The 26,322-nt window shown below is 33.5% G+C and overlaps 1 protein-coding gene across 1 annotated transcript; it reads left to right on the top strand.

Annotated features, from left to right (window-relative positions):
• The first annotated feature begins 3,570 nt into the window (after positions 1 to 3,570).
• LOC132722756 (uncharacterized) lies at positions 3,571 to 24,864 on the top strand. The gene is made up of 7 exons (XM_060707301.1): positions 3,571 to 3,851; positions 4,098 to 4,128; positions 10,172 to 10,220; positions 12,947 to 13,133; positions 15,709 to 15,794; positions 20,533 to 20,590; positions 24,792 to 24,864. The coding sequence occupies exons 1-7, from the start codon at positions 3,838 to 3,840 to the stop codon at positions 24,862 to 24,864; spliced, it is 498 nt and encodes a 165-aa protein (XP_060563284.1). The 5' UTR covers positions 3,571 to 3,837.
• The last annotated feature ends 1,458 nt before the right edge of the window (positions 24,865 to 26,322 follow it).

The raw sequence follows: 26,322 nt of genomic DNA on the forward strand, positions 1-26,322 counted from the left end.
TGAGCTCAAAATGATCAGAGCTGAGCTTTTGTGATGGTATTGTCTCATCTATCATATTCTGTCATAATCCGCAATTTCTTTAAACAACATTTTCACCAAAACCAGTGAAATATTTTTTCCATTATAATAATAATTATATAATTGATAAAATGTGCTACTATTTTTTTGTATCTTCTACATAATAGAAAATATACTTTGGAAATGATTTTTTTATTTTTTGTTTTTATGTTTAACATGGCTCTTGTTTTGATTTGATTTTGTGATTCCAGTCTATTGCTTATGTTAAACTTAAGAAATGATTCAGAATGCAATTGTACACGATTTCGGATATATCACTATTTCGAGTGACACAAGGATATAATTCTGTTGAAAGATTGTATAACTGACCAACTACAGTTGTTACCTAACGTCTGAACATCACCCTGATCCCTGCGGGTTGATTCCAGGAAAAATGTGTAAATTAGATTTTACCTTTATGCTGTCCTAATACTTCAGTGCCTTGTGTTTTGTTTCACGAGTAAATCACAGAGGTGAAACTTTGTGTTGAATCATTACTCTAGCGTCTGACTCTTGCCGCTGTAGGTTCAAGCCACACAAGGGTCTTCTGATTTTCTTATGTGAGAAAACTATCTAGCTAGCTTACAGAATGTCGGTGGTTCTACTCAGGTGCCTTAAATAATGCACAGAGGGACACATGAGGTCTTCCTAAACCAGTAAAGCTGGAAAGTCAACATATGACTTCTACTGTGTTTGTGCGATGTAAAACCCAGCCAAAAAAAAAAAAGGTATTTAGGTCTACAAATAGAAGTATATATCACTAAAGGCTTGTTAGCCAAAGAATTCATTTCCTTATTTATGTAAAGAAATCGTTATATGTAATCATGTATGATATGTTTATTGGAAAATTTATTTTAAAAAAACTTGCAGTAACTTACAGAAATTTATGCGAATTAGTACTGGTGTAAAAAGAGTGATATTTTTGGAAAATACTGGCAGTTGCTTGTGTATTTGAAAATCTGGCAGTTACTTGCCTAAACACAGTTATTTATTTTGAAAAAAACTGGCACATATTTGCTGTTATTTTCTTGTAGAATTACATAGAGGATGTTGTTTGTTTTGAGTGAATGTGCTATTATCGCACTGATCAGCAAGAAAAATGCAATATTCTCACGAGCACATAGAGCAAGTGAAAACAAACAAAACTCCCTTCAAAACAACAATACTTCCTTCTCTAAAAGATAAAGCCTACACAGTACAAGTGTGCCTTCCCTAAACTCCAAAACTCGCATATTTGCTAGCTTAATGATTTTACATTTGCATGTAGATAGCTTTTCATTGAAACATGATATGTACAATTCATCTAAAACAATGTAAGGCTGTATATATCTACAAATAAACTGACAAAATGTTACTCCTGGAATAGACGCAACAATAAAAACAGTCTATTATATAGCCTTAAACCCAGAGTAACAAAAGTTGTCTGTATTTAAGTTTCATGCTTTTCTAGCTATAAAAGAACATACATTTTGTATTTCAGACAGATAGAGATGCCGTGGCAGACACACAGGAAACAAACTTTTATGTTTCTGATTTAAAAGTTATCAGAATAATTACAATATATTTTGCAAAGAATTTATTAACCTCTGTTGTTAGTTTTTTAGCTTGACTTTTTTATTGTTGAAAAAAAAAAGTAGAGGTATTGCTATAGTCACGGTGGCATTGCCGTCCGCAAACTTGTACCTGGATCATAACTTTTTTATTTCATGGTGTATTGTCTTCATACTTGGCCACAACAACCCTTGGGACAAGACCTTTCAGTAGACCACACTAACCTTGACCTTCATCCATAAATGACCTTGACCTTCAAGGTTAAAAGTCCAAATTTTGCTTGGCTGTAACTTTGTTATTTTTGAATGGATTGTCTTCAAACTTGAACATATTCATCTTCAAGGATATCCCTTAAACATAACCAGACAAACTTTGACCTTCACTCATAAATGACCCTGACTTTGAAGGTCAAATGATTGAAATTTTCATTTTTTTGGCTATTATTGGCTGTAACTTTGTTATTTTTGAATGGATTGTCTTCAAACTTGAACATAATAATCTTCAAGGATAACCCTTAAAAATAACCAGACAGACCTTGACCATCACTCATTAATGACCTTGACTTTGAAGTTCAAATTATTGAAATTTTCATTGGCACTCTACCAAGTGACCTTACCATGTGACACCACCATGTGACTTCAAGACGTGACTCCACCACGTGACTTCACCACGTGACTCCACCACGTGACTCCACCACATGACTCTACTATATGACTGTACCACGTGACACCACCACATGACTTTACCACGTGACTCTACCACATGACTTTACCAAGTGACTCTAACACGTAACACCACCACGCGACTTCACCACGTGACTACACCACATGACTTCACTACGAGACTCCGCCATATGATTTGGCCACGTGACTCTGCCTTGTGACTCCACCACGTGACACCACCAAGTGACTCAACCACGTGACTTTACCACGACGTGACTTTACCACGTGACTCAACCACGTGACACCACCACATGACTCCACCACGTGACTCCACCAAGTACCTTAACCACGTGACACCACCACATGACTCCACCACGTGACACCAACACGTGTCAACCACGTGACACCACCACGTGTATCTATATATAGTATTGCATGTTTCTATTTATAGAATTATCTGTTTATAGAATTGCGTGTTTCTATTTAGTATATTTATATATTCAAAATATATAGACAAAACTTATGTGACAAGACAGACAGATTAATTTTATAAAAAGGAAATGTTAAGATTTTGTTAAAACATTTCTTTGTTTGCCTTTAGTGAAAGTAAAAAGTCGAGCGTTGCCCCCGCCCCGCGGTGGCTCTTGTTGGTATTAGACACCATTGGTGTTATATCAATATCATCATTGCATGCTACTTCAAACTTAAGTTCTGGTTTGAGAATGATATCAGATCAAACAAAACTCGAGTTACATTTTTTAAACATAATCTTTACCAAACACAAGACAAGCATGTTTGCTTATGAATGAGATGTCAAGTAGTTAATGTAAGGCGTGTAACTTGAGAACTTTTTAAGTGGGATCTCTTTCAATAATTAGTGTTTATTAAATACTTATAAATGAAATATTGAGAAATATTGATGAAATAAAATGCGTATTTTCATTTTCCGTATTTTCACTGTAAAAATTTATTTTTCACTGCAGTGAAACATATTTTCCGTATTTTCACTGGTGTCTTGCCGGACTACTTTCTTTTAAATTCTGCCAGTACACAAAATTTAAGGGAAAGTCTTTTAAATTTTAATGTGAAAAAAGAGAAAAATGTATATAATAAACAGAAAATTCAAGGTTTTTCTATAAATACATGATTTATTTTCATCTTGTGGCATGAAAATTACCATATTTCACTCGTGGCTACCGCCACTCATGAAATATTTATTTTCATACCACTCAATGAAAATAAATCATGTATTTATAGAAAAAACTTGAATATCCTCTATGTCTTTGTTATGTACTGTAATGTACATATATTGATTTCAAATGTTCGCGCGCAATATTGTCAATTATACGAATAGCTCCTTTTATGTTGGCCGTTGAAGATAGGTCAAATATTTTTATACAAAAGGAACTTTTTTGTTTATTGAAAGCTTGATTTATTTAATATTTGTCTTTTGATGAGAGATAATTGGATGTAAAAAAAAAAAATATAATTTTGGTATGTTATGTAAGATAACGTCCACGAGATTTCACGAGATAGACAGTGACTCAGTGTCACAATATCAATCAAAATGTCTGTTGAAAGGTAATTGCAAATTTTTTTTTTTAACTCAACACTTATGGAATAACAAAAGTGGAATATGTTGTTTTTACTTTCAACATTTTGTACTAATTTTGAAATTCAGAGTTAAGAGGTCCAATGTATGTACATGGTTAAAATCAAGAACAAAATATTCAGTAGCATGTGGTAACACCTTGATATCCAAGGTGAAATACAGGACTGGTTTATAATCATATTTATCTGAAAATCTGCACTTATTTTATTTTCCAGCAAAAGATTAAATCCTGATTATCCAGCTATGGTAAGTTTGAATAATTATTATTTTAATCATGATAATATATTTGATTCTCCATCAGTAGTTGCTGACATTTCTTTAATACTTCATTAAAAATAAGGCGGAAGTTAGTGATAAAACAAAGTTTCACCTTTATTGTAAAAATTTTATTCATACTTCAGGCATAAAACAAAATGTATTTTTATAACCAGGGGCTTGTCATATCAACGGTCGTCAACCGTTTTTATGGTACGATTGTCGTACGCCGATCGTATGATTTTGTCGGTGTCTTATCAAACGTCGAAGATTTTCATAATTGTAGGATTATCGTAAGATCGTGCATTTTTTCTACGATCGCTGAGAAGCAGTCGTAGATCAAATAAATGGCTGCCGTGCTTCCTGTAAATGCTACAAGGCCGTAGAAAAAGTAGGCCTTTCGGGCATCAAGTGCAACTATTGGATTGCCCGAGTGGTCATTTAGTTGTTGCCGACTATCAGCTTGGTTAATTTTCATTTAAGAAACCTATGATCTTAAGATCTTGATTAAGTTTCAACAACTTAATTGCATATTATACTTTAATAAACAAATTTTGAAACAGTACTGCTTCCTTAATAATATTATTCATAAAAAAATTGTTTCTTACAATAATTCTCACCATGAGAGAAAATAATATAAATAAAACTAAAATTGTGTAGAAAAAAAAATGAAAATAAATATATGAAATTTTTTTGAGGGGTGTTGGGGGCTGTTAGGAGAGGAAAACGATGGAAACAGTACGATTGAGAACTGTCAGACGGAGGAACTGGATAGGGTGAGAATAGTCTGTCATTCATCCAAGACATGTGTGTTTCTTTTTCTTTCTGAAAAATAAGAAGTTTTTTTTTGAAATGTGAAACAGTAAATTCATGTAATATAGAAATTAGAAAGTGGTAAATGATGATTTATCTTTATATGACTTTAATCTAGCCCCAATAAACACATTTAGATATAATGTAAGACTGTTATCAATTTGCTTTAGTACTAAACAACAAATAATGTAAAAAATCAAATATAACTACATGTACATGTACAAGTTAGCTTGTAATACATGTCTGCAAAATTCATTTTCACTATTTATCTATATTGTCTGCGTTTCTCGCAAGTTCTATATACTATATATTGTCTGCATTTTACTATAATTATACTGTTAATAAAAGATATACATGTCTGCAAAATTTATTTTCACTATATATCTATACTGTCTGCGTTTCTCGCAGGTACTATATACGCTATATCGTGTGCATTTTATTCTAGGTTTATCAGCAGTATAGAACATATAGTAAAATGCAGACAATATGGAGTATATGGTAATTGCAAGAAACACAGACAATATAGATATATAAAGTGGTTTGATATTGTAAATACATATTTTTTTAATTTTAATTATATTTATATTTTTACATCACATTGTTGTTTTTTTAATAATTATAAATGCTTTGTAACATTGTTTTATTAACTGTTTAATGATTACTTTGTAGATGGACTATGTATAAAAATCAAATAAAAATATGTTCTGTATTTAGCTCACCTGAGCAATGCTCAGGGTGAGCTATTGTGATGACCCTGTGTCCAACGTGCTTCGTCGTGCGTCGTGCATCGTCAACTTTTGAAGATTAACAACATCTCCTCTGAAACCAATGACTGCACATCAACCAAACTTTAAAGAAATGATCTTTGGGTGGTCCCCTTTCAAAGTTGTTCAAATGGTTCCGGTCTGTTGCATATGTAGGTCATAGGGCCAGAAAAGGATTTCAAAAAACTCAAAATTAAAAAAATTTCTTGTCTGAAAGTACATGGGCCAGAGCTTTGATTTTTGGTATATGGTAACATCTATGGGTCCTCTACCAAAGTTGTTCAAATTTTGTCCCTAGTGTCAAAATTGGCCCCGCCCCGGGGGGTCATAGGTTTTTCCTTATATGTATATAGTAAAATCTAAAAAATCTTCTTCTCTGAATTGGCAAAGGCTACAGATTAGATATTTGGCATGAAACATTGTGTAGTAGACCTCTATCAAGATTGTTCAAATAATGGCCCTAGGGTCAAAATTGGCCCTGCCCCGGGGGGGTCATTGATTTTCATTACATACATATAGTGAAAACTTGAAAAATCTTCTGGTCTGAAAGTAAATGCCCTAGATCTTTGATATTTGGTCTATGGTATCATCTGAAGGTCCAATACCAAAGTTGTACAAATTTTGTCCTTAGTGTCAAAATTGGACCCACCCCGGGGGGGGGGTCATAGGTTTTTCTAATATGTATATAGTAAAACATAAAAAAATCTTCTTCTCTGAATTGGCAAAGGCTACAGGTAAGATATTTGGCATGAAACATTGTGTGGTAGACCTCTACCAAGATTGTTCAAATAATGGCCCTCGGTCAAAATTGGCCCGCCCTCGGGGTCATTGATTTTCATTATATACATATAGTGAAAACTTGAAAAATCTTCTGGTCTGAAAGTAAATGGCCTAGAGCTTTGATATTTGGTCTATGGTATCATCTATAGGTCCAAAACCAAAGTTGTTCAAATTTTGTTCCTAGAATTAAATCGGCCCCGCCCTGGGGGTCATAGGTTTTTCCTTATATGTATATTGTAAAACCTAAAAAAAATCTACTTCTCTGAATTTGTAAAGGCTACAGGTTAGATATTTGGCATGAAACAATGTAAAGTTGATCTCTACCAAGATTGTTCAAATAATGGCCCTCGGGTCAAAATTGGCCCTGCCCCAGGGAGTCATTGATTTTCATTATATACATATAGTGAAAACTTGAAAAATCTTCTAGTCTGAAAGTAAATGGCCTAGAGCTTTGATATTTGGTATATTGTATTATCTGAAGCTCCAATACCAAAGTTGATCAAATTTTGTCCCTAGTATCAAACTTGGCCCCGCCCTGGGGGGTCATATGTTTTTAGCTTTTTTGAGCTTTTGTGATCGCTTTTCGTCCGGCGTCCCTAAACTTTTACTTTAAATGACATCTCCTCATTAACTGCTGAGCCAATTTCATCCAAACTTCACAGGAATATTCCTTTGGTGGTCACCTTTAAAAATTGTTCAAAGAATTTAATTCCATGCAGAACTCTGGTTGCCATGGCAACGGTTAGAAAAAACTTAAAATATCTTCTTTTAAAAAAACCCAAAAAGGTAGAGCTTAGATATTTGGCATGAAACATCTTCTAGTGAGTGTCTATCAAGTTTGTTCAAATAAAAGCCCTGGGGTCAAAATTGGCCCCGCCCAAGGGGGTCATTGATTTTCCCTATATGCATATAGTAAAAACTTAAAAAAATCTTCTTTTAAAGAACCCAAAGAGCTAGAGCTAAGATATTTAGCATGAAACATCTTCTAATGAGTGTCTATCAAGTTTGTTCAAATAAAAGCCCTGGGGTCAAAATTGGCCCCGCCCCAGGTGGTCATTGATTTTCCCTATATGCATAATTAGTAAAAACTTATAAAATCTTCTTTTAAAGAACCCAAAGAGCTAGAGCTAAGATATTTAGCATGAAACATGTTCTAATGGGTGTCTACCAAATTTGTTCAAATAAGAGCCCTGGGTCAAAATTTGCCCTGCCCCAGGGGTCATTGATTTTCCTTATATGTGTAAAGCAAAAACTTAAAAAAAAAATCTTCTTTGAAAAAAAACAAATAGCTAGAGTTTTGTTACTAAGCATGAAACATCTTCTAGTGAGTGTCTACAAAGTTTGTTCATATAAAAGCCCTTGGGTCAAAATTGGCCTCACCCCAGGGGGTCATTGATTTTATTTATGTGTTTAGCAAAAACTTAAAAAAACTTCTTTGAAAAAACCCAAATAGCTAGAGTTAAGATATTAAGCATGAAACATCTTCCAGTTAGTGTCTTCAAAGTTTGTTCAAATAAAAGCCCTAGGGTCAAAATTGGCCTTGCCCCGGGGGACATTGATTTTCCTTATATGTGTTTAGCAAAAACTTAAAAATCTGATTTAAAAACAAAACCAAATAGCTAGAGTTTAGATATTAAGCATGAAACATCTTCTAGTGAGTGTCAAATGGGGTCAAAACTGGCCCCCGCCCTAGGGTGTCATTGCTTTTAACTATATGTGTATAGTTAAATCTTAAAAAAATCTTTTTTAAAAAACTCAACGAGCCAAACCTTAAATGTTTAGCATGAAATATCTTCTAATGCCAGGTGTCTACCAAGTTTGTTCAAACAAAAGCCCTATAGGGTTTAAACTGGCCCCGCTCTGGGGGCCTATATACAGGTGAGCGACTTCAGGGCCATCATGGCCCTCTTGTTTAAATTTGTTATGAAATTTACTTTATTGTCCCCATTAAAATTCTGCTTATTAAAGTTAACAAAACTTATATTAGACATTTTCTCTTAAATTCATAAAAGTTAATACAAATCAAGCATAATATGTCAAAAAATCTTTTTAATATCACTATTTATTATTTCTTAATTTATATCATCTTAATAAAAAATCATAAAAAATATTTCTATTCTTAAATTTCTAATCTATTATCAAATATTTATACCTACAAATCTTTGATATCTTAAACTTTCAATCTTAAACATACAAATCTAAACAGCTTTTAAGTATCTTATTTACACCTTCTTATTCTATATTGTCTGTGTTTTGTGAAAACACTCTATATCTATATTGTCTGCATTTACTATAAATATATAGACCGACTCGTGATACTGCGCAGGCGTAAGAACCGTGAGTCTATGAAAATCATAAGATTTTAGGTTGAACGTGATAAGACAGTCTTACGATCGAGCGTACGTACGACAATCGTAGATCAAAATCGTACAATAAGATTTCCAAAATCGTATGATTGTTGATAAGACGGGCCCGGCAGTAGTTTAACTTTATAAAAGCTCAGAATACCTGGTGTTTGACATTTTTTCGCTCCACTTAAGATCACCTGAGTAAATTTGGGTGACCTATTGCTTTCTGAATTTCATGACTCCAGGATCAAGTTTGTTTTTTGTTGTTTTTTTTTAGGGGGGCGGGGGGTATTCATACCCCCCCGCCCCCCTCCATGTGGCCAGACGGTTTTAGCTAAAACCATAGAAATTAATGCAATCTTTAAACTTCTTCTTCTTTACTCCTGGGAATCAAGCAGTCAGACTGTTCACATGATTGAAATAAGCATTGAGACCATTATCAAAATTGCAGTCATCATTAATAATTCCTTTATACACCTGTAACATATTGGAACTTACACGTTTTTTCTCTCCTCAAGAGTCTAAACCTGGGCAATTTTTACAGTGATTGACTACAATATTATAGAACATACACATATTTCTTTGCTTCAGCCTAGGAACCCTGAATTTTTTTCTTAAAATATACATTTGTATTTTAAATCAGGATTGGGTGTAAACTTAAGAAAGTTCTGCATTTCTAATGGTAATGTGACAACATTTTGGCAAAAAGATCAAAACATAAAACGGATCATTATTTAATATTGTTTATTGATCTATATTGATTTTTTTCAAAATTACATTTTTATACATATCCAGGTTTTATTATATTTTTTAAAGCCATTTCAAGCAGATAATTATTTTACAATAAACAACTGTAACGGTTAAAAATGTATTTTAAGCTTGATTTTTGTTTTGTACTGTAGAATGAATTTAAAAACAATGAGAAAAATTGTAACAGAATTGAAAATTGTGAAAAACATGCACTTTTAGTAACATTATAAGCATTATAGGTAGAAATAGCCCCGGTTCTGAGAAGAGAAATAGTGTATACTTTCAATACACTATAGCATTTGACTGCAAAAATTTGACCAGGGGTCTAAAGGATATGTAATATGCAAGGAAAAGAATTATACACTGGCTCTGGCCACAGACAGGAATAATTTATCTAGCTCTGGTCCACTGTTCAGATGAAAATTTGGCAAATACCCGGTGCTTCACTTAACAGCTTTTCTTGAGCTAGATATTCTGGTCTGTAATTGCATGGGTGTAAGATTCAATTATCACAGTTTCAAAAAATTGTTGAGAAAGGCTGATTACATCTTAAATATAAATTATGTTTTAACTATTCAGGAACAGGAATATTCTGATACCAATGATTTTGCACCATCATGTTCTACAGGTAAAGTTTTATGTATTTTTATTGTTGTTGCATTCAAGATATTATTGTTTTTGAAATTAAAAAGTAAATTTGCATCTAAAGGAAAAACTATTTCTGATTATTTTTCAATCATTATTAACCAGCTAGATTTTCCAACAGAATTATCTCTTTCTTTGATTTCCTGCATTGAATTATAATGATGCCAGTGGTCAGTGATATACTCTTTTGCCGTCTCCTGTTTTGTTTGGTGTCCTGCATGGCTTCTTGCCTGTAGTCCTATGTTGCTGGTTTTTATTTGTTTGGGTCGTCAGACCAAAAACAAAATAATGGTAGCGAAATTTCAGACTCTAATGCTATTAATTGCAAATGCAGAAAGTAGTCCGCTTAAATTTGAACGGTTACTTCTAACGCCGAAAAATTCAGTGGAGATCATTGTGTAAAGATGGTGAAATGACAGGCGCATTAATTTTCAAGCAAAATTATTCCCGAATGGTCGAAGATTTCTAATATTGTTTTATTCTTTATAGATATACATGCGCCATGATTATTTACACAAGTGTTAAACAACAGTTAGCGTCGTTACAAACCCTAATTTAGAATAATATGGTTTTCTCCAGGCCGTTTACATATAAATTTGCCGTGATTGAGGGGTTTGCGCGCTCGCTTAGGAAGCGAGAGGTCTGGAGTTCAAATCCCAGTTAAGGCAACTCATTTGTTTTTCAAATTGTTTAAGTCAAATAAACATTGGATTGAATATCAGTGTTGCAATTAGTCTTTTAGCCAATTAACTACAATTAAAACGCTGGAAAGCATTGGTGGCACTTAGATACAAAAACAAATTGGTTTATAATCTCACAACCTTCACCTTTCTGACATTTTCAGACCCAAACAAATCCAGTGCCTTCTGTGCTTTGATTATTGAAGGATGTGTTCATTGAATGTTGCCCTTTCATATTTGAAAATTGTTCAATTTGCTGTCATTGATTCAGTGCAAAGCATATTGATGATACATCGGATGACACATATTTTGATACATCGATATATGGATAAATACTCCTAATTTCTTGTATATAATTCAGTTTTATAAATGTTTGAATGATTTTAGTAAAAAACATGTTCTCTTTAAACGAATATGTTGTGTTCTGTTTATAAATGTCCTTTGGATAATTTTTTCTGACCAATTTTGTCAACATTGCTATGAAATGTGTCCATTATTTTACAACAGCTTGGTGTTAGACGGCCACCTGCTTTTGTATATGTTTTGGGTGAATTAATCAAAATTTTTGATTTTATTCAAAAGTTTATCGATTATTGATTGACAGAAAAATATCAACAATACATTGATATTGTCTATCGATGACATCTATTTTTGTGCCCTCACTTTTGTGGCGGGCATTTAGATTTACCCTTGTCCGTCTGTCCGTCCGTCCGTCCGTTAGCAATTTGGTTTCCAAAGCATAACTTTAGTTCCATTTGGCCCACAGTATTCAAACTTCATAGGATGATTGTTCATATTGGGTACACGACCCCTATTGATTTTGGGGTCATAAGGTCAAAGGTCAAGGTCACTATTACCTAAAAACTGAAAACAGTTTCTGGAGCATAAGTTTCTTTTGGCCCACAATATTAAAACTTCATAAGATGATTATCCATATTTGGTAGAAGACCTCTATTGATTTTGGGGTCACAAGGTCAAAGGTCAAGGTCACTATTACCTTAAAACTGAAAACAGTTTCCAGAGCATAACTTAAGTTCCATTTTGTCCACAATATTCAAACTTCACAATTGGGTAGAAGACCCCTATTGATTTTGGGGTCGCAAGGTCAAGTGTCAAGGTCACTATTACCTTAAAACTGAAATCAGTTTCGGAGCATAACTTAAGATCCATTTTGCCCACAATATCAAACTTCATAGGATGATTGTCCATATTGGGTAGAAGATCCCTTTTGATTTTGGGGTCATAAGGTCAAAGGTCAGTGTCTCAATGATCTTTAGACTGAAAATTGTGGTTTCTGGAGCATAACACAAGTTCCATTTGGCCCACAGTGTTCAAACTTCATAGGATGATTGTCAATATTGAGTTGAAGACCCCTATTACTTTTTTGGTCACAAGGTCAAGGTCATTATAACCTTAAAACGGTTTTCGCTCAATAACTGAAGTATTAATCAACCTACAGCTGTATAATTTTATAGGATGAACAGCCATGTCCAATACATGACCCAGGCTCATAAGATCAAAGGTCAGGGTCACAATGACCTTAACACTGAAAATTGTGCTTTCTGGAGCATAACACAAGTTCTGTTTGGCTTACAGTATACAAACTTCATAGGATGATTGCCTATATTGAATAAAAGATCTATATTGGGGTCACAAGGTCAATATCAAATGACCTTAATATTGTTAAAAGTTTTAAAACTGTCAAACTTCATAGGATGATCACATATATTGAGTACATTAATTATTTTCCCTAAAAAAATTTGCTTATATTATGTTATATCCCTGGGTTCATTCTGTCCATCTGTCATAGTAAAATTATTTAATTCCCATGTCTTACAAATGCTTCATTCTTTCTAAAAAAAATATCTTTCAGGCATATAATGCTCCGCCTATTGGTGCTCTTGTTATATATTATACACTTTTTGAAAAAAATCTTTTGCCTTATGTATAACCTTTTTTGCTATTTTTGATTATCAGTTTTTGCTTATTTTGATTACCTGTAATAAGGAGCTCATTTATGTATTGATAGGTCAAGGATTTGGCGGAGGTTTAAGGGACAGTTACAGTAGTGCTAGGGGTGGTTCTAGCTTTGAAAGTAGAGGCGGCGGATTTAGAGGGCGTGACTCGCCTAGACATGACAGAGGAGGAAGAGGCGATTTTGGTAGTCCTGGTAGAAGTGGTGATCGACCAATGGGAGGGAGTTATGGTGTTGACAGGTTTGTTCTCTTGTTACAGTTGAAATAATCTGCTTAGGTTTGTCCAAATTTAAGCATATATATATATATATATATATATTATAACAAGATATGTTTGTAAAACATGTATGCCCCCTATCAGCAGCCAATTATTCATGTGATCAGGTTATTATGCATGACTTCTGACCCAGTGAACAAACAATTAATAAGGGTTATCTAGTATCTTCTGGTCATGTCTAGTCACAAGGTAATAATTATTGTGACCCCATAGGTTGTGTGCAGCAATTTAAGTTATTACAAATCTTACCAAATAATATATGCATAAATTTTATGAATCATGTAGCCAATAACAGCCAAATTGTTATATTACATAAGACCTTCAAATGTGTTTACCAAAAGCATTTTTAGTTCAATATAAAAATATCCACCAAAGCAACTTGAGCTGTTGAGTTATTGGTCAGAAACCTTCATTAAGTACAGGGTCAATATGAGATTGACCCCTTGACCCCAAAATCAATAGGGGTCTTCTACTGGTCATGACCAATCATTATACCAAGTTTGAAGTTCCTAGGCCTAAGCCTTCTTTAGTTATTGATCGGAAACCGTTTTTACCTACAAGGTCAATGTGACCTTGACCTTGGACCCCTTGACCCCAAAATCAATAGGGGTCATCTGCTGGCTATGACCAATTATCATACCAAGTTTGAAGTTTCTAGGCCTAAGAGTTCTTTAGTAATTGATTGGAAACCGTTTTTTCCAACAAAGTCAATGTGACCTTGACCTTTGACCCAAAATCAATAGGGGTCTTCTACTGGTCATGACCAATCATTATACCAAGTTTGAAGTTCCTAGGCCTAAGCCTTCTTTAGTTATTGATCGGAAACCGTTTTACTAACAAGGTCAATGTGACCTTTACCTTTGACCCCTTGACCCAAAGTTCAAAAGGGGTCATCTGCTTGCCACGACCAACCATCATAGAAAGTTTGAAGTTCCTAGGCCTAAGCATTCTTTAGTTAATTGATCGGAAACCGTTTTTACCTACAAGGTCAATGTGACCTTGACCTTTGACCCCTTGACCCAAAAATCAATAGGGGTCATTCGCTGGTCATGACCAATCCCCAAACCAAATTTGAAGTTCCTAGGCCTAAGGGTTCTTAAGTTATTGATCGGAAACTGTTTTTACCTACAAGGTCAATGTGACCTTGACCTTTGAGCCCTTAACCCCAAAATCAATAGGGGTCATCTGCTGGTCATGACCAATCACTATACCAAGTTTGAAGTTCCTAAGCTTAAGGGTTCTTTAGTTATCACTTGGAAACCGTTTTTACCTAAGAGGTCAATGTGACCTTGACCTTTGACCCCTTGACCCCAAAATCAATAGGGGTCATCTACTGATCATGACCAATCACCATATCAAGTTTGAAGTCCCTAGGCCTAAGGGTTCTTTAGTAATTGATCAGAAACCGTTTTTACCTACAAGGTCAATGTGACCTTGACCTTTGACCCCTTAACTCCAAAATGAATAGGGTCATCTGCTGGTCATGACCAATCACCATACCAAGTTTGAAGTTGCTTGGTCTATGGGTTTCTTTAGTTATTGATCGGAAACCGTTTTTACCTAAGAGGTGAATGTGACCTTGACCTTTGACCCCTTGACCCCAAAATCAATAGGGGTCATCTACTGATCATGACCAATCACCATACCAAGTTTGAAGTTCCTAGGCCTAAGGGTTCTTTAGTTATTGATCGGAAACCGTTTTTGCTTACAAGGTCAATGTGACCTTGACCTTTGACCCCCTTGACCCTAAAATCAATAGGGGTCATCTACTGGTCATGACCAATCACCATACCAAGTTTGAAGTTCTTAGGCCTAAGGGTTCTTTAGTTATCACTCGGAAACCATTTGGTCTACGGACCGACGGACCGACAAGTGCAAAGCAATATACCCCCTCTTCTTCGAAGTGGGGGCATAATAATTATGAAAAATCAGTTATTTTGAAAAAGAGAAGTAGAAACTAAGAATACTAGCACATGAATTAAACAGGTATGCATTTTCCTTCACATCCTTATTAGTGACATTTCTTTCTAGAATGTGAAAATCTTGCCAAGGTATATTCACTTATAGAACTTTTAAGCCTCACTTCCAGCAGAAACTTTTTTCATTTACACAAAGGAAATAAAGTTGTATTCTGAAACTTTACTCACTCTTTTTTTCCTCAATTTAATATAAAGACCTGTCATACTCAGCTGGGCATATGTTTCTGGGTCACATTTTTGGTTAAGATTTAAGTGCAGCCATTTCATTTCCAATACCATTTGAGGTATTGCTGTGAAACTTGGTTTTCTTGTTAGAGACCATCATACCCACTTCCTGGCAAGTACTTATGATAGTCAAGGGTGCTGTCTTACCGACAGTTTTCTTGTGATAACTTGTACTAACTTATACTAACTTACTTTAGGCTTTATAATTAGAATGTTAGGCGCAACATGACCAGTGTCAATGTGCAATTAAAACCAAACACACAAACTTAGATCTATTGAGTATTGGTTTTAAATAACCATATCCTAAATTTTGATTTAATTCCATGATGTACAGGAGAGGTCCCCCACAAAGACATAGTTCAATGGACAGAAGTTACAGTGACAGAGCACAACCAGCCATGAGGAGAGGTAAACAGATTGGTAATTTAATAATTATGATATTTGATGTCATTCATTCCATAATGCTTTTATGCGGCTATTTTCTTTTTGTGTGTTTAAAAAGAACAATAGAGAGAACAATCGAGTAGCCACATAATTACTGGCCTGTGAGAATGTCCGTCTGTCTGTCAGTCCATCTGTTAGCAATTTGGTTTCCGGAGCATAACTCAAGTTCCATTCGGTCCACAATATTAAAACTTCATAGGATGACTGTCAATATTGGGTAAAAGACCCCTATTGATTTTGGGGTCACAAGGTCAAAGGTTAAGGTCACTATTTCTCAAAACTGAAAACAGTTTTTGGAACATTACTTAAGTTCCATTTGGCCCACAATATTCAAACTTCATAGGATGATTGTCCATATTGGGTAGACGTCCCCTCTTGATTTTGGGGTCAAAAGGTCAAAGGTCAAGGTCACTATTACCTTAAAACTGAAAACAGTTTTTGCTCAATAATTTAAAGATCCTGTAACACATTTTTTTCATGGTTTTATTTCATAAATATGATGCTCAAATTAAGATTTGTCAATCTTGTAAGTTCAAATAAGCATTATTTATAAAGATACTACCCAATTTAACATTTTGCGTAAATAAAGGGAGGTAATTAGAAATTTATTTTCTATAAATTCCAAGTCAAATTTTCCAATAAGAAATAAATGCATGTAACTTATTGATTAAATATAATGTGCACAAATATTTGCAGCACACATTTTACATATTCTTGGATGTTTGAAAATTGTTTTATTTGCATAATTATATACATATATAATATTTTGCAAGTGTGGTATACACACAGTAATAATATCAATCACAAAACATACAGGATCTTTAAGTATTAATCAACCTACAAGCTATAAAATTTAATAGGATGAACAGCCATGTCCAATACATGACCCCTATTGATTTTAGGCTCATAAGATCAGGGTCACAATGACCTTAACACTGAAAATTATGCTTTCCGGAGCTTAAGTCAAGTTCCATTTGGCTTACAGTGTTCAAACTTCATAGCATGATTGCCTATATTGAATAAAAGATCCATATCTATATTTGGGTCACAGGGTCAAAGGTCAATATCAAATGACATTAATATTGTTAAAAGTTTTACAACTGTCAAACTTCATAGGATGATCACATATATTGAGTACATTAATTAATTTATGCCCTAAAAAATTTGCTTATATTATGTTATATCCCTGGCATCATTCTGTCCATCCGTCCTAGTAAAATTATTTAATTCCCATGTCTTACAAATGCTTCAGTCTTTCTGTAAAAAATCACTTTCGAGCATGTTTACTGTTGTTGCATTCAAGATTTTATTGTTTATGAAATTAAAAAGTAAATTTGCATCTAAAGGAAAAAACTATTTCTAATTATTTTTCAATTATTATAAACCAGCTAGATTTTCCAACAGAATTATCTATTCTTTGATTTCCTCATTCACAATTTCTTTATACAACATCTCCTTCCAAACAACTAGGTGGATTTTGACAAGACTTGGGTCAATCATGGCCCACCTTGAGGGTCATTTAATTTACATTGACTTATAACAGTAAAATATATTAAAATCTTCTTCACCTAAACTGCAATGTGTAGGATAGGAGAATAGATTTGTTAGATTTGTTGAACAGTAGACCTCTACAAAATACAAATCATGTCCCTTGGGGGGAGGCCACATTAGAAATGTCTGAAAATCTCTATGAATCTACATGGCATGGACTTAGATATAAGGCACATAGCATCACATTGTGGTGTTCTACAAAATAACATCAATTTTGAATTTTGCCGCTGGTGTAACAAAATGGCCCTACCGGAGGGGACACTTTGTTTATATAGATTTCTATAGAACTTTCCCTTATGAAAACTGTTTTGTTCAGATCTTAAATATATTTATTTTTTATTTATTTTTCCAATTTATAAGATGAGTTTGAAATATTTTTTAGTTTTAGTTTGATTGTCTTTGAAGCTATATAAGCTTGTTGAAACACTCACAAATCAGTTCCTGGAACCAACCAGTACTGAGCAATGAGTGTAAAGTCTCCTGCTTATGGAAACAACATCTTTCCCCTCACGTTGTTTTAACCCATGCGGCCAGCAATTCTTAGTTTACTTGTCCGACATTACAGGGATTTTTTTTGCTTATTTTATAGCCGATATTCAGTTATATACCTGGTCATGGAAAATTGCATATTACTAGAGTTATGAATGAGATATGATAATTAAACTTGGTATATAGCAAGCTTACATGAAGACCCTGGTTTGGATTGCATTTTGACCCAATGGAGTCAAGGTCACTATTAATAAAAATCCTGACAATAACTACAGTTAAGAATGAGATATTGTAATCTAACTTGGTATATAGCAAATTTAAGTTAAGACTATGGCTTGGTTTAGTTTTGGACCCCCTGGGGTCAAGGTCACTGGTCCTCCCAAACCATTTGGTGGATTTTGACAGAAGTTGGGTGAAAAATAGCCCCACATTGGGAATCATTTCGTTACATTGACTTCAAAGAGTAAATTATCTTAAAATCATCTTCACCTAAACTGCAATGTGTTGGATAAGAGAATACATTTATTAATAAGTATTCATTTGTGACACTACAATGTTAAGAGCTTAGACATTTGGCATGTAGTATTGCCTTGTGGATCAAAGTCATGCCTCACACCACCCTGGGGGTCACTTAGTATACATAGACTTCTATGGTAAAAATATCTTAAATACCTTCATCTCTTAAAGTACAATGCCAGGGATAAGATATTTGGTATGTAGCATCACCTTATGATCCTATACAAAAGTTTTTAAATCATGCCACTGGGGTCTTAATTGGCCATGCCTCAGTTGTCACTTACTTTATATCAACTTATATATAATCAAAGTGCTGCAGCACTGAATGCGAGGGACATGCAACCGGAGAGACATTAAGGCTTCTTTTAGAAAAAAAAACAAAACAAAAACAAAACACAAAATATATAACAGAGAAAATTTGTTCCATACAAGTTCGAGATTTGTAGAGCAATATATTTTGTGTCCCAAATTGATATAACTCAGATTTTCTACATGTACTTTCAAGCACTTAAATACAGAATGAAATTTATGCCTAAAAACTCTGGTCAAACTTGTAAATCAGTGTCCTTATCGATTTATTCTAAGAAATGATATGTAAATAGAAAAAAAAAACTATCACGAAAATATTTCTAGAAAAAATCCAGGCAAATAACTTCAAACATAATACATAATACATTTGAGAATGCTATTTAGAATTGCTTCGTGTTATATCATAGTGGGCATACAGACAATAAAAATATAAGTCATTTGTATTTTTATTTCTCTTGGATATGTCTCATTAAAAAAAAATTGGTTAAAATCAATCAGCAATTAATAGTGTATTTCTTAGATTTTTTTTTATTTACAAGGTAAAGATGTAGAGGCCAGAGCACATCGTTTTTATTTTAATTTAAATGTCACTTAAGCACTACAGTGTTTAGTTGTCCTTTTCAACTTTCACACTAAATTCCATTTTCAACTTGTTTGCTTCTTACAATTGTAGATCTATAGCATTTCTAAAAGTATTGCATTACAATCCGCTGGTTTATTAATTACATGTTGATGTGTACTTCCTAATCGCCTGTCCAAATTCAGAACAGGTGAAGCAGAATCTATTTTTAGAATAGCGAAGGTTAACTCATATCATGACCTTAGTAAAATATGTAAACAAACCACAAGAATCGGAAGTAGAACTGATATTATAACTTTCCTTACCATGAAAAACTACATGGCGGTAAAATGTCTTACATGCATTTTCAAAAATAGATATTTATACTAGCCATTGTACTGTATCTAATATATTAATAACTGCTGAATATTCAGCTAAACCCGCGGTATGAGTCACGAAAATAGTTCTTCTTTTATTAATGCGCGAGTTATCCTAGAGTCACGAAAAACTTTTGATTTGTTAATAATAATGTTTTGTATAATGTAGAAATATTTATTTCCTACTAATAATGTCTTGGAACTCAGAGGTTAAACCTTTATTGTAGTATAATTTGCTGTCCTACTTTTTCGACAGCGGTAAATCGTCTTACAGCAGTAATTTGCATATTGCGCAATAATACTACGGGACTACAACGTTTTTATCAATAATATACGTTCATATTTTAACTTGGATAACTTAATTTGAAATTGAAAAGGCTAAATATGGAAGACATTAAGATATCCAGACAAAGTATGGGAGTTTTGAAGGATCAAATTCATGTACTATTTCTTGGGCTGTTAATTGGTTTAGGACACATTGCGCGATTGTAGCCAACGAAATCCCATGTGTAGATGACTTAGCTCTGAACGCGCCTGAGGGCGCGTCCGTCGCAAAAATACATATAAGTCTTCGTTTTTGAAGAGCTTAGATATTTGGTGTGAAAAAAATTAATAATATTAATATAAATCATGTCCATTCTGCCATGCCTCCACTCAAAAACAGGTTTGACTTGGTATAGAATAAGGCTAAGAGATAATTGCATGAAAAATGGTCTCTGAACAATTAGTTGAAATTCTGTTTGAAAAATATTCTCGAGACATTAAGCTCCCTTAACAGCAGTAAAATCAGTATGAAAAAGTGGAAATCAAAGAAACAGTTTGTTCTGTTTGTTTTTAAGTAACCAAGAAAGGTAATTAAAGTACAATTGTCCTTAAAATATGTAGGTTTATAATAATAAATCTATCTTTTCAGTTCCTCCTGTGGTAGATGAATGGAGTGTTCAACCAACTTTGACACAAAATTTCATCAGGTAAATACTTTTGCATTCGTTTAAGGGTTAATAATTTCATTTTACTTGATTGATGATTTTAAATAGTCATTTTATTTTAAAATATGTATTGCATAAATTATAATTTCTCATCAAGGTGTGTGTGCAAGTTGGTTACTAAAACTTCTTAAGGGAATGGTTTAAAACTTCATGTGCTTGTTCTCTGTGATTAGCACAAGTCCGATGATTCTTATTTGCTTTTTGTGCCCCCACTTTAGTGGCGGGCATTTAGATTTACCCTTTTGTCCGTCCGTCCGTTCTCTTTTGTGTGGCACGTAACTCAAAAAGTATTTGACCTAGAGTCATGAAACTTTACAAGAATTGTTGATCAGCATGTGTAGTTGTGCACCTGAGTATTTTCGTCTCGATATTTTTAGGATTTTTAGAGTTAATGCTTTTGACTTAGTAAAATTTTGCAATTTTCAACTTGTGTCGCATGTAACTCAAAAAGTATTTGACCTAGAGTCATGAAACTTTACAGGAATGTTGATCAGCATATGTAGTTGTGCATCTGGGTATTTTTGTCTGGATTTATTTAGTAGTTTTAGAGTAATGGCCCTTGACTTAGTAAAATTTTGCAATTTTCAACTTGTGTCGCATGTAACTCAAAAAGTATTTGACCTAGAGTCATGAAACTTTACAGGAATATTGATCAGCCTGTGAAGTTGTGCACCTGTGTATTTTTGTCTGGATTAATTTAGAATTTTTAGAGTTATTGCCCTTGACTTAGAAAATTTTTGCAATTTTCAACTTGTGTCGCATGTAACTCAAAAAGGATTTTACATAGAGTCATTAAACCTTACGGGAAGGTTGTTCAGCATATTTAGTTTTGCACCTGGGGTTTCCCTTGTGGATTTATCCAGTATTTGTAGAGTTATTTCCCTTGACTTAGTAAAAACAGTTTCATTATGTTGTTATTTGTTCCTTGAGTGCTTGAGTTAAAATCAACCCACTTTACAGGAATAATGATCAACATCACTAAATTACAGGAATAATGATTCACATCACTGTGAAGCTATGCACCTGGGACTTTGCATGTGAATTTTTTCAGTTTTGTTAGAGTTATTGCCCTTGACTTACAGTAGTATAAATTTGCGATTTTCAGCTTGTCCATGTATAGCTCAAAAAGTATTTCACCTGTAGGCCTGAAAGTTTACAAGAATATTGGTCAGCATGTGTACTTATGCACCTTGGGGTTTGCTTGTGGATTTATTTAGTATTTGTAAAATTGTTGCGCCTTACTTAGTAAAAGATTTTTAGTTTTCAAAAAATATTTGACCTAGAGTCATAAGATTGACAGAACAGTGGCGCGGTGGGGGCACCCGTGTCCTACGGACACATTTCTAGTTTGCATAATTATGCCCCTTTTTGACATAGTAGAGTTTTTGCGTGTAAGCTGGAATCTCCAAAATTACTGAAGGATGGGTTGAAACCTCACAGAAAAGCATAACATTTGAGAGCATAATAGGAGGTCACCATCCAAGGCCCATAACTGTAACATGGGTATGAACAGAACTATGAGCCTTTTTAAACTTGTACATTATTCAGACTCTTGTAAATATCAAGAACTAAAAATAGTTGAGCATGTTGTCCTCTCGACAGCTCTTGTTATGTATGTAATATTTATGGTTATATATATTTGCCTCATTATAAAATGATGATGAATTATTTTTCATTAATTTTTAGCTCGACTATTCGAAGAATATGAGAGCTATTGTAGTCGCCCCGGCGTCGGCGTCTGCGTCAGCGTCCGCGTCGGCGTCTGCGTTGGTTAAAGTTTTTTGTAAAGTCAAATATCTCAATTATTACTTGAGATATTCAATTGAAACTTACAATACTTATTTATAGTAACAAGGTACATCAGATTGACAAGTTGGATAACTCTGCCTACAATATTGACAGAATTATGCCCCTTTTTAACTTAGAAATTTTGGTTAAAGTTTTTTGTAAAGTCAAATATCTCAATTATTGCTTGAGATATTCAATTGAAACTTACAATACTTATTTATAGTAACAAGGTACATCAGATTGACAAGTTGGATAACTCTGCCTACAATATTGACAGAATAATGCCCCTTTTTAACTTAGAAATTTTGGTTAAAGTTTTTTGTAAAGTCAAATATCTCAATTATTGCTTGAGATATTCAATTGAAACTTACAATACTTATTTATAGTAACAAGGTACATCAGATTGACAAGTTGGATAACTCTGCCTACAATATTGACAGAATTATGCCCCTTTTTAACTTAGAAATTTTGGTTAAAGTTTTTTGTAAAGTCAAATATCTCAATTATTGCTTGAGATATTCAATTGAAACTTACAATACTTATTTATAGTAACAAGGTACATCAGATTGACAAGTTGGATAACTCTGCCTACAATATTGACAGAATAATGCCCCTTTTTAACTTAGAAATTTTGGTTAAAGTTTTTTGTAAAGTCAAATATCTCAATTATTGCTTGAGATATTCAATTGAAACTTACAATACTTATTTATAGTAACAATGTACATCAGATTGACAAGTTGGATAACTCTGCCTACCATATTGACAGAATTATGCCCCTTTGGAACTTAGAAATTTTGGTTAAAGTTTTTTTGTAAAGTCAAATATCTCAATTATTGCTTGAGATATTCAATTGAAATTTAAAATACTTATTTAAGGTAACAATGTACATCAGTTTGCAAAATTGCATAACTGTCTGCAATATTTGCAGAATTATTTGCCCCTTTGAAACTTAGAAATTTTGGTTAAAGGTTAACGGTCTTCAAAGATATTTACTTGAAACTTTACACATGCACTTAGGGTCATATTTGGAGGGTCATAATTGTATGTCACTGACCAAGTTCCATAACTCTATCTTGCATTAAGGCTGATTCATATCCCCTTTTCTACTTAGTTTCTTGGTTAATGTTTACATGCAAGTTTTACATATCTCAATAACTATTAAAGATATTTATTTAAAACTTCAAATATGCATTTAGGGTCATAATTGTAGGTCACTGACAAAGATCCATAATTCTATCTTGCATTTAGGCTGATTTTTCTCCCCTTTTTCAACTTAGAAATTCATGGTACAGTTTTGCTTGTAAGCTGTTATCTCAATAACTACTGAAGGGTTTGTGCCTTTTTTGGGACAATTTTATGCATTCATAATAATAAAGCAGTGATTTACTTGATTAAACATCTTAATAACAAACCTTTGTACCTTTTTGTCAAATTTATGTATTCATAGGTAATTAGTATTATTATACTCAATAAAAAACCCTTGTGACATTACCTTCCGAATAGTCAAGCCAATTCTGTATAATTAGACTCTCTCTAAGGCCTATAACATGAATTTATAAAAAAAAAATTAGCCCTTTTGTGAACTTAAAAAATTTAACAATATCAAGGCTCTTTTACTATCAAGCACTTAGAATAGTCGAGCATGCTGTCCTACAGACAGCTCTTGTTTTTTAAAAGGATGTCTTTTTGTTTGACACTTCTTTTTTGTGGGTAATGTATCATAATTCTCTTAGGTACAATATATTAAGAAACTTCTATCAATGATTTATATCATTCAGCATAAGTATCAATTCATCAAATTTGTTGTTTTTTTTATCAGTATTTATTACTGTATTCATAATGGCATTTTTCTCTTTTGCTGCTCAGTTTTTGCAAGAACTGCACTTTAAGAATGTCACTGTATATGATAGCATTATATCTAAGGCAATGTTGTAATAATAGACACTATAGAACTTGCTTATTAATTTTGATATATTAGAAAATTTTGACAGCAAACTTTTTTATAACTCCTGTTGTATATGATTTAAATTCTCTTAATTTTAATCTTGTACTTCTTTTCCCACAAGTTCAGTCTTAAGGAAATTGCCTCTCTTCAGTTCATATTAATGCTATGTTATCATAATATGTATTGTTCTTTATCATTTCATGTATATATTTGTATGTTTTGTATGCATATATGTTATGCTCTTAAGCAATTGGAGGAAATAAGACTATAATAGTGTTGTAAGATGAAATTTTCCGCCACTAGTGCAAACACTAGAAAATCCAGCCTGATGAGCAAGACATAGCATACAAATATACATTGCATACAAAGACAGCATTTGTTGAAAGCATAACATCTTATCAAATATTTTTTTAACATTTCTAAACATGTCTTTACTTGCCAATATTACAGTGTTGGGGATAACAGTTTGAAAGTAGGACCAGATGCTCGCCAATCAATCTCAAAGGCAAGATACTTTACTTGATCTCACCTCTTAAATAAATTTTAATTTGAAACATCAATAAGAAATTTATAAATGTTATATATGCTTTTATTCATCATTCTGGGTGCCAGGATGAACCCATATCTGTGTGCTTGCTGGTACGGCTGTACAGCCTACATCAGCTGACACTTTTCATGCAGATCTTACTAAACATGTTCTTCGTACAGTAAGGGTCAGGAGTCGACAAAAATGTCCAAGGTATCATTGTCTTTTAAGGGCCACCCCCTGAGTTAGTCACGACAGGTAAACCAATCATCTCTGTAACGTGAAATGACTTGACCTTGACCTGCATTGTGCCTTTTTTGCGACTTGCATGCCTTGAAAGGGATTTAGAGTAGAAATCTTTAAAGAAATGTCCTTTCATATTTATAAAAAGGACATGGTGGTAACAAGATTAAAGAAACTTTATTTTAAGTTGTTAAATTTTACAAATCATATATAATTAACTAATAAGCTATTTACAGAGTTAAAAGATAAAATTGATCAAATTTTCAACCATTAAAAATGATTCATCTATGATAATTGCAATGCTACCAGACCTCCCTGACAAAAGCATTTCATTTTAATAAATAGAGTTCACAAAAGCTGTCCCATCAAAATAACAGCTAGGACAAAGCCTGCCTCTTGAAATTTATAGAAAGAAAATTACATTAGAACAAACTGCAAAAGAGAGTAACTGCCACAACTGTTATTAGTAGTATAATTATGCCCCCCCCCCCCTTTAAAGAAGTGGGGGTATATTGCTTTGCATTCGTCTATTTAACTAAAGAACGCTTAGGCCTAGGAACTTCAAACTAGAATTGTAACATTAGATTTTGTATCAACTAACATAGAAACTTTAATATCATATAACTGAGCAGGCAAGAAAAATCCAACATCTTTCGACAAATTTTGATTAGAATTTATTGTGTCTGATTTGGACCTCTGGCTGGGTTTCGAAATTCGGTACTTAAACTTTAGCCGCGCCCGTTTCCTGAGTAGTTATTTTGCTTAAATGATTGGACTTTGTCTAGTCCTTTATGAAATGGTCTTCCTCGTCCTTGATGATTATAGATCCTATCAACCCTGTTATCAAACCTATACCCTATTTTATTTGTTTCATTACCCCTGTGAAATTGCTTTATGTTGTTGTTGTCTTAATAGTCTTGAACCTGAGCTGTTAACTTTTTCATTTGATAAGACAACTCATTTAATTTTCCTGTCTGTTTGATTTACTTCAGGTGCAGCATTTCTCAATTGATTCCTTACCACCCCTGCTTTTATCAGCTTCCTTATGAGCATCTAACCTTACTGCAATTCGTTCTGCCTCATTAATAGACTTTGGGCCTACTTCCCTTTATCTCAATCGTATGTCAGTATCTGGTATAGCATGGACAAAATAATCTAATGCTAGTAAATCAACGACCTCAGATGAAGCACTCGGATAAGCCTTTCTTGCAT

Source organism: Ruditapes philippinarum, unplaced genomic scaffold (assembly GCF_026571515.1).
Source record: "Ruditapes philippinarum isolate M1 unplaced genomic scaffold, ASM2657151v2 ctg1885_1_1_1_1, whole genome shotgun sequence".
NCBI classification, from domain to species: domain Eukaryota; kingdom Metazoa; phylum Mollusca; class Bivalvia; order Venerida; family Veneridae; genus Ruditapes; species Ruditapes philippinarum.

Excerpts from the sequence above, each read along its gene's own strand:
- LOC132722756 (XM_060707301.1), top strand. Across the intron at positions 4,129-10,171 it reads ATCCTGATTATCCAGCTATG|GAACAGGAATATTCTGATAC; the intron begins GTAAGTTTGAAT and ends TTAACTATTCAG. Across the intron at positions 20,591-24,791 it reads TTGACACAAAATTTCATCAG|TGTTGGGGATAACAGTTTGA; the intron begins GTAAATACTTTT and ends CCAATATTACAG.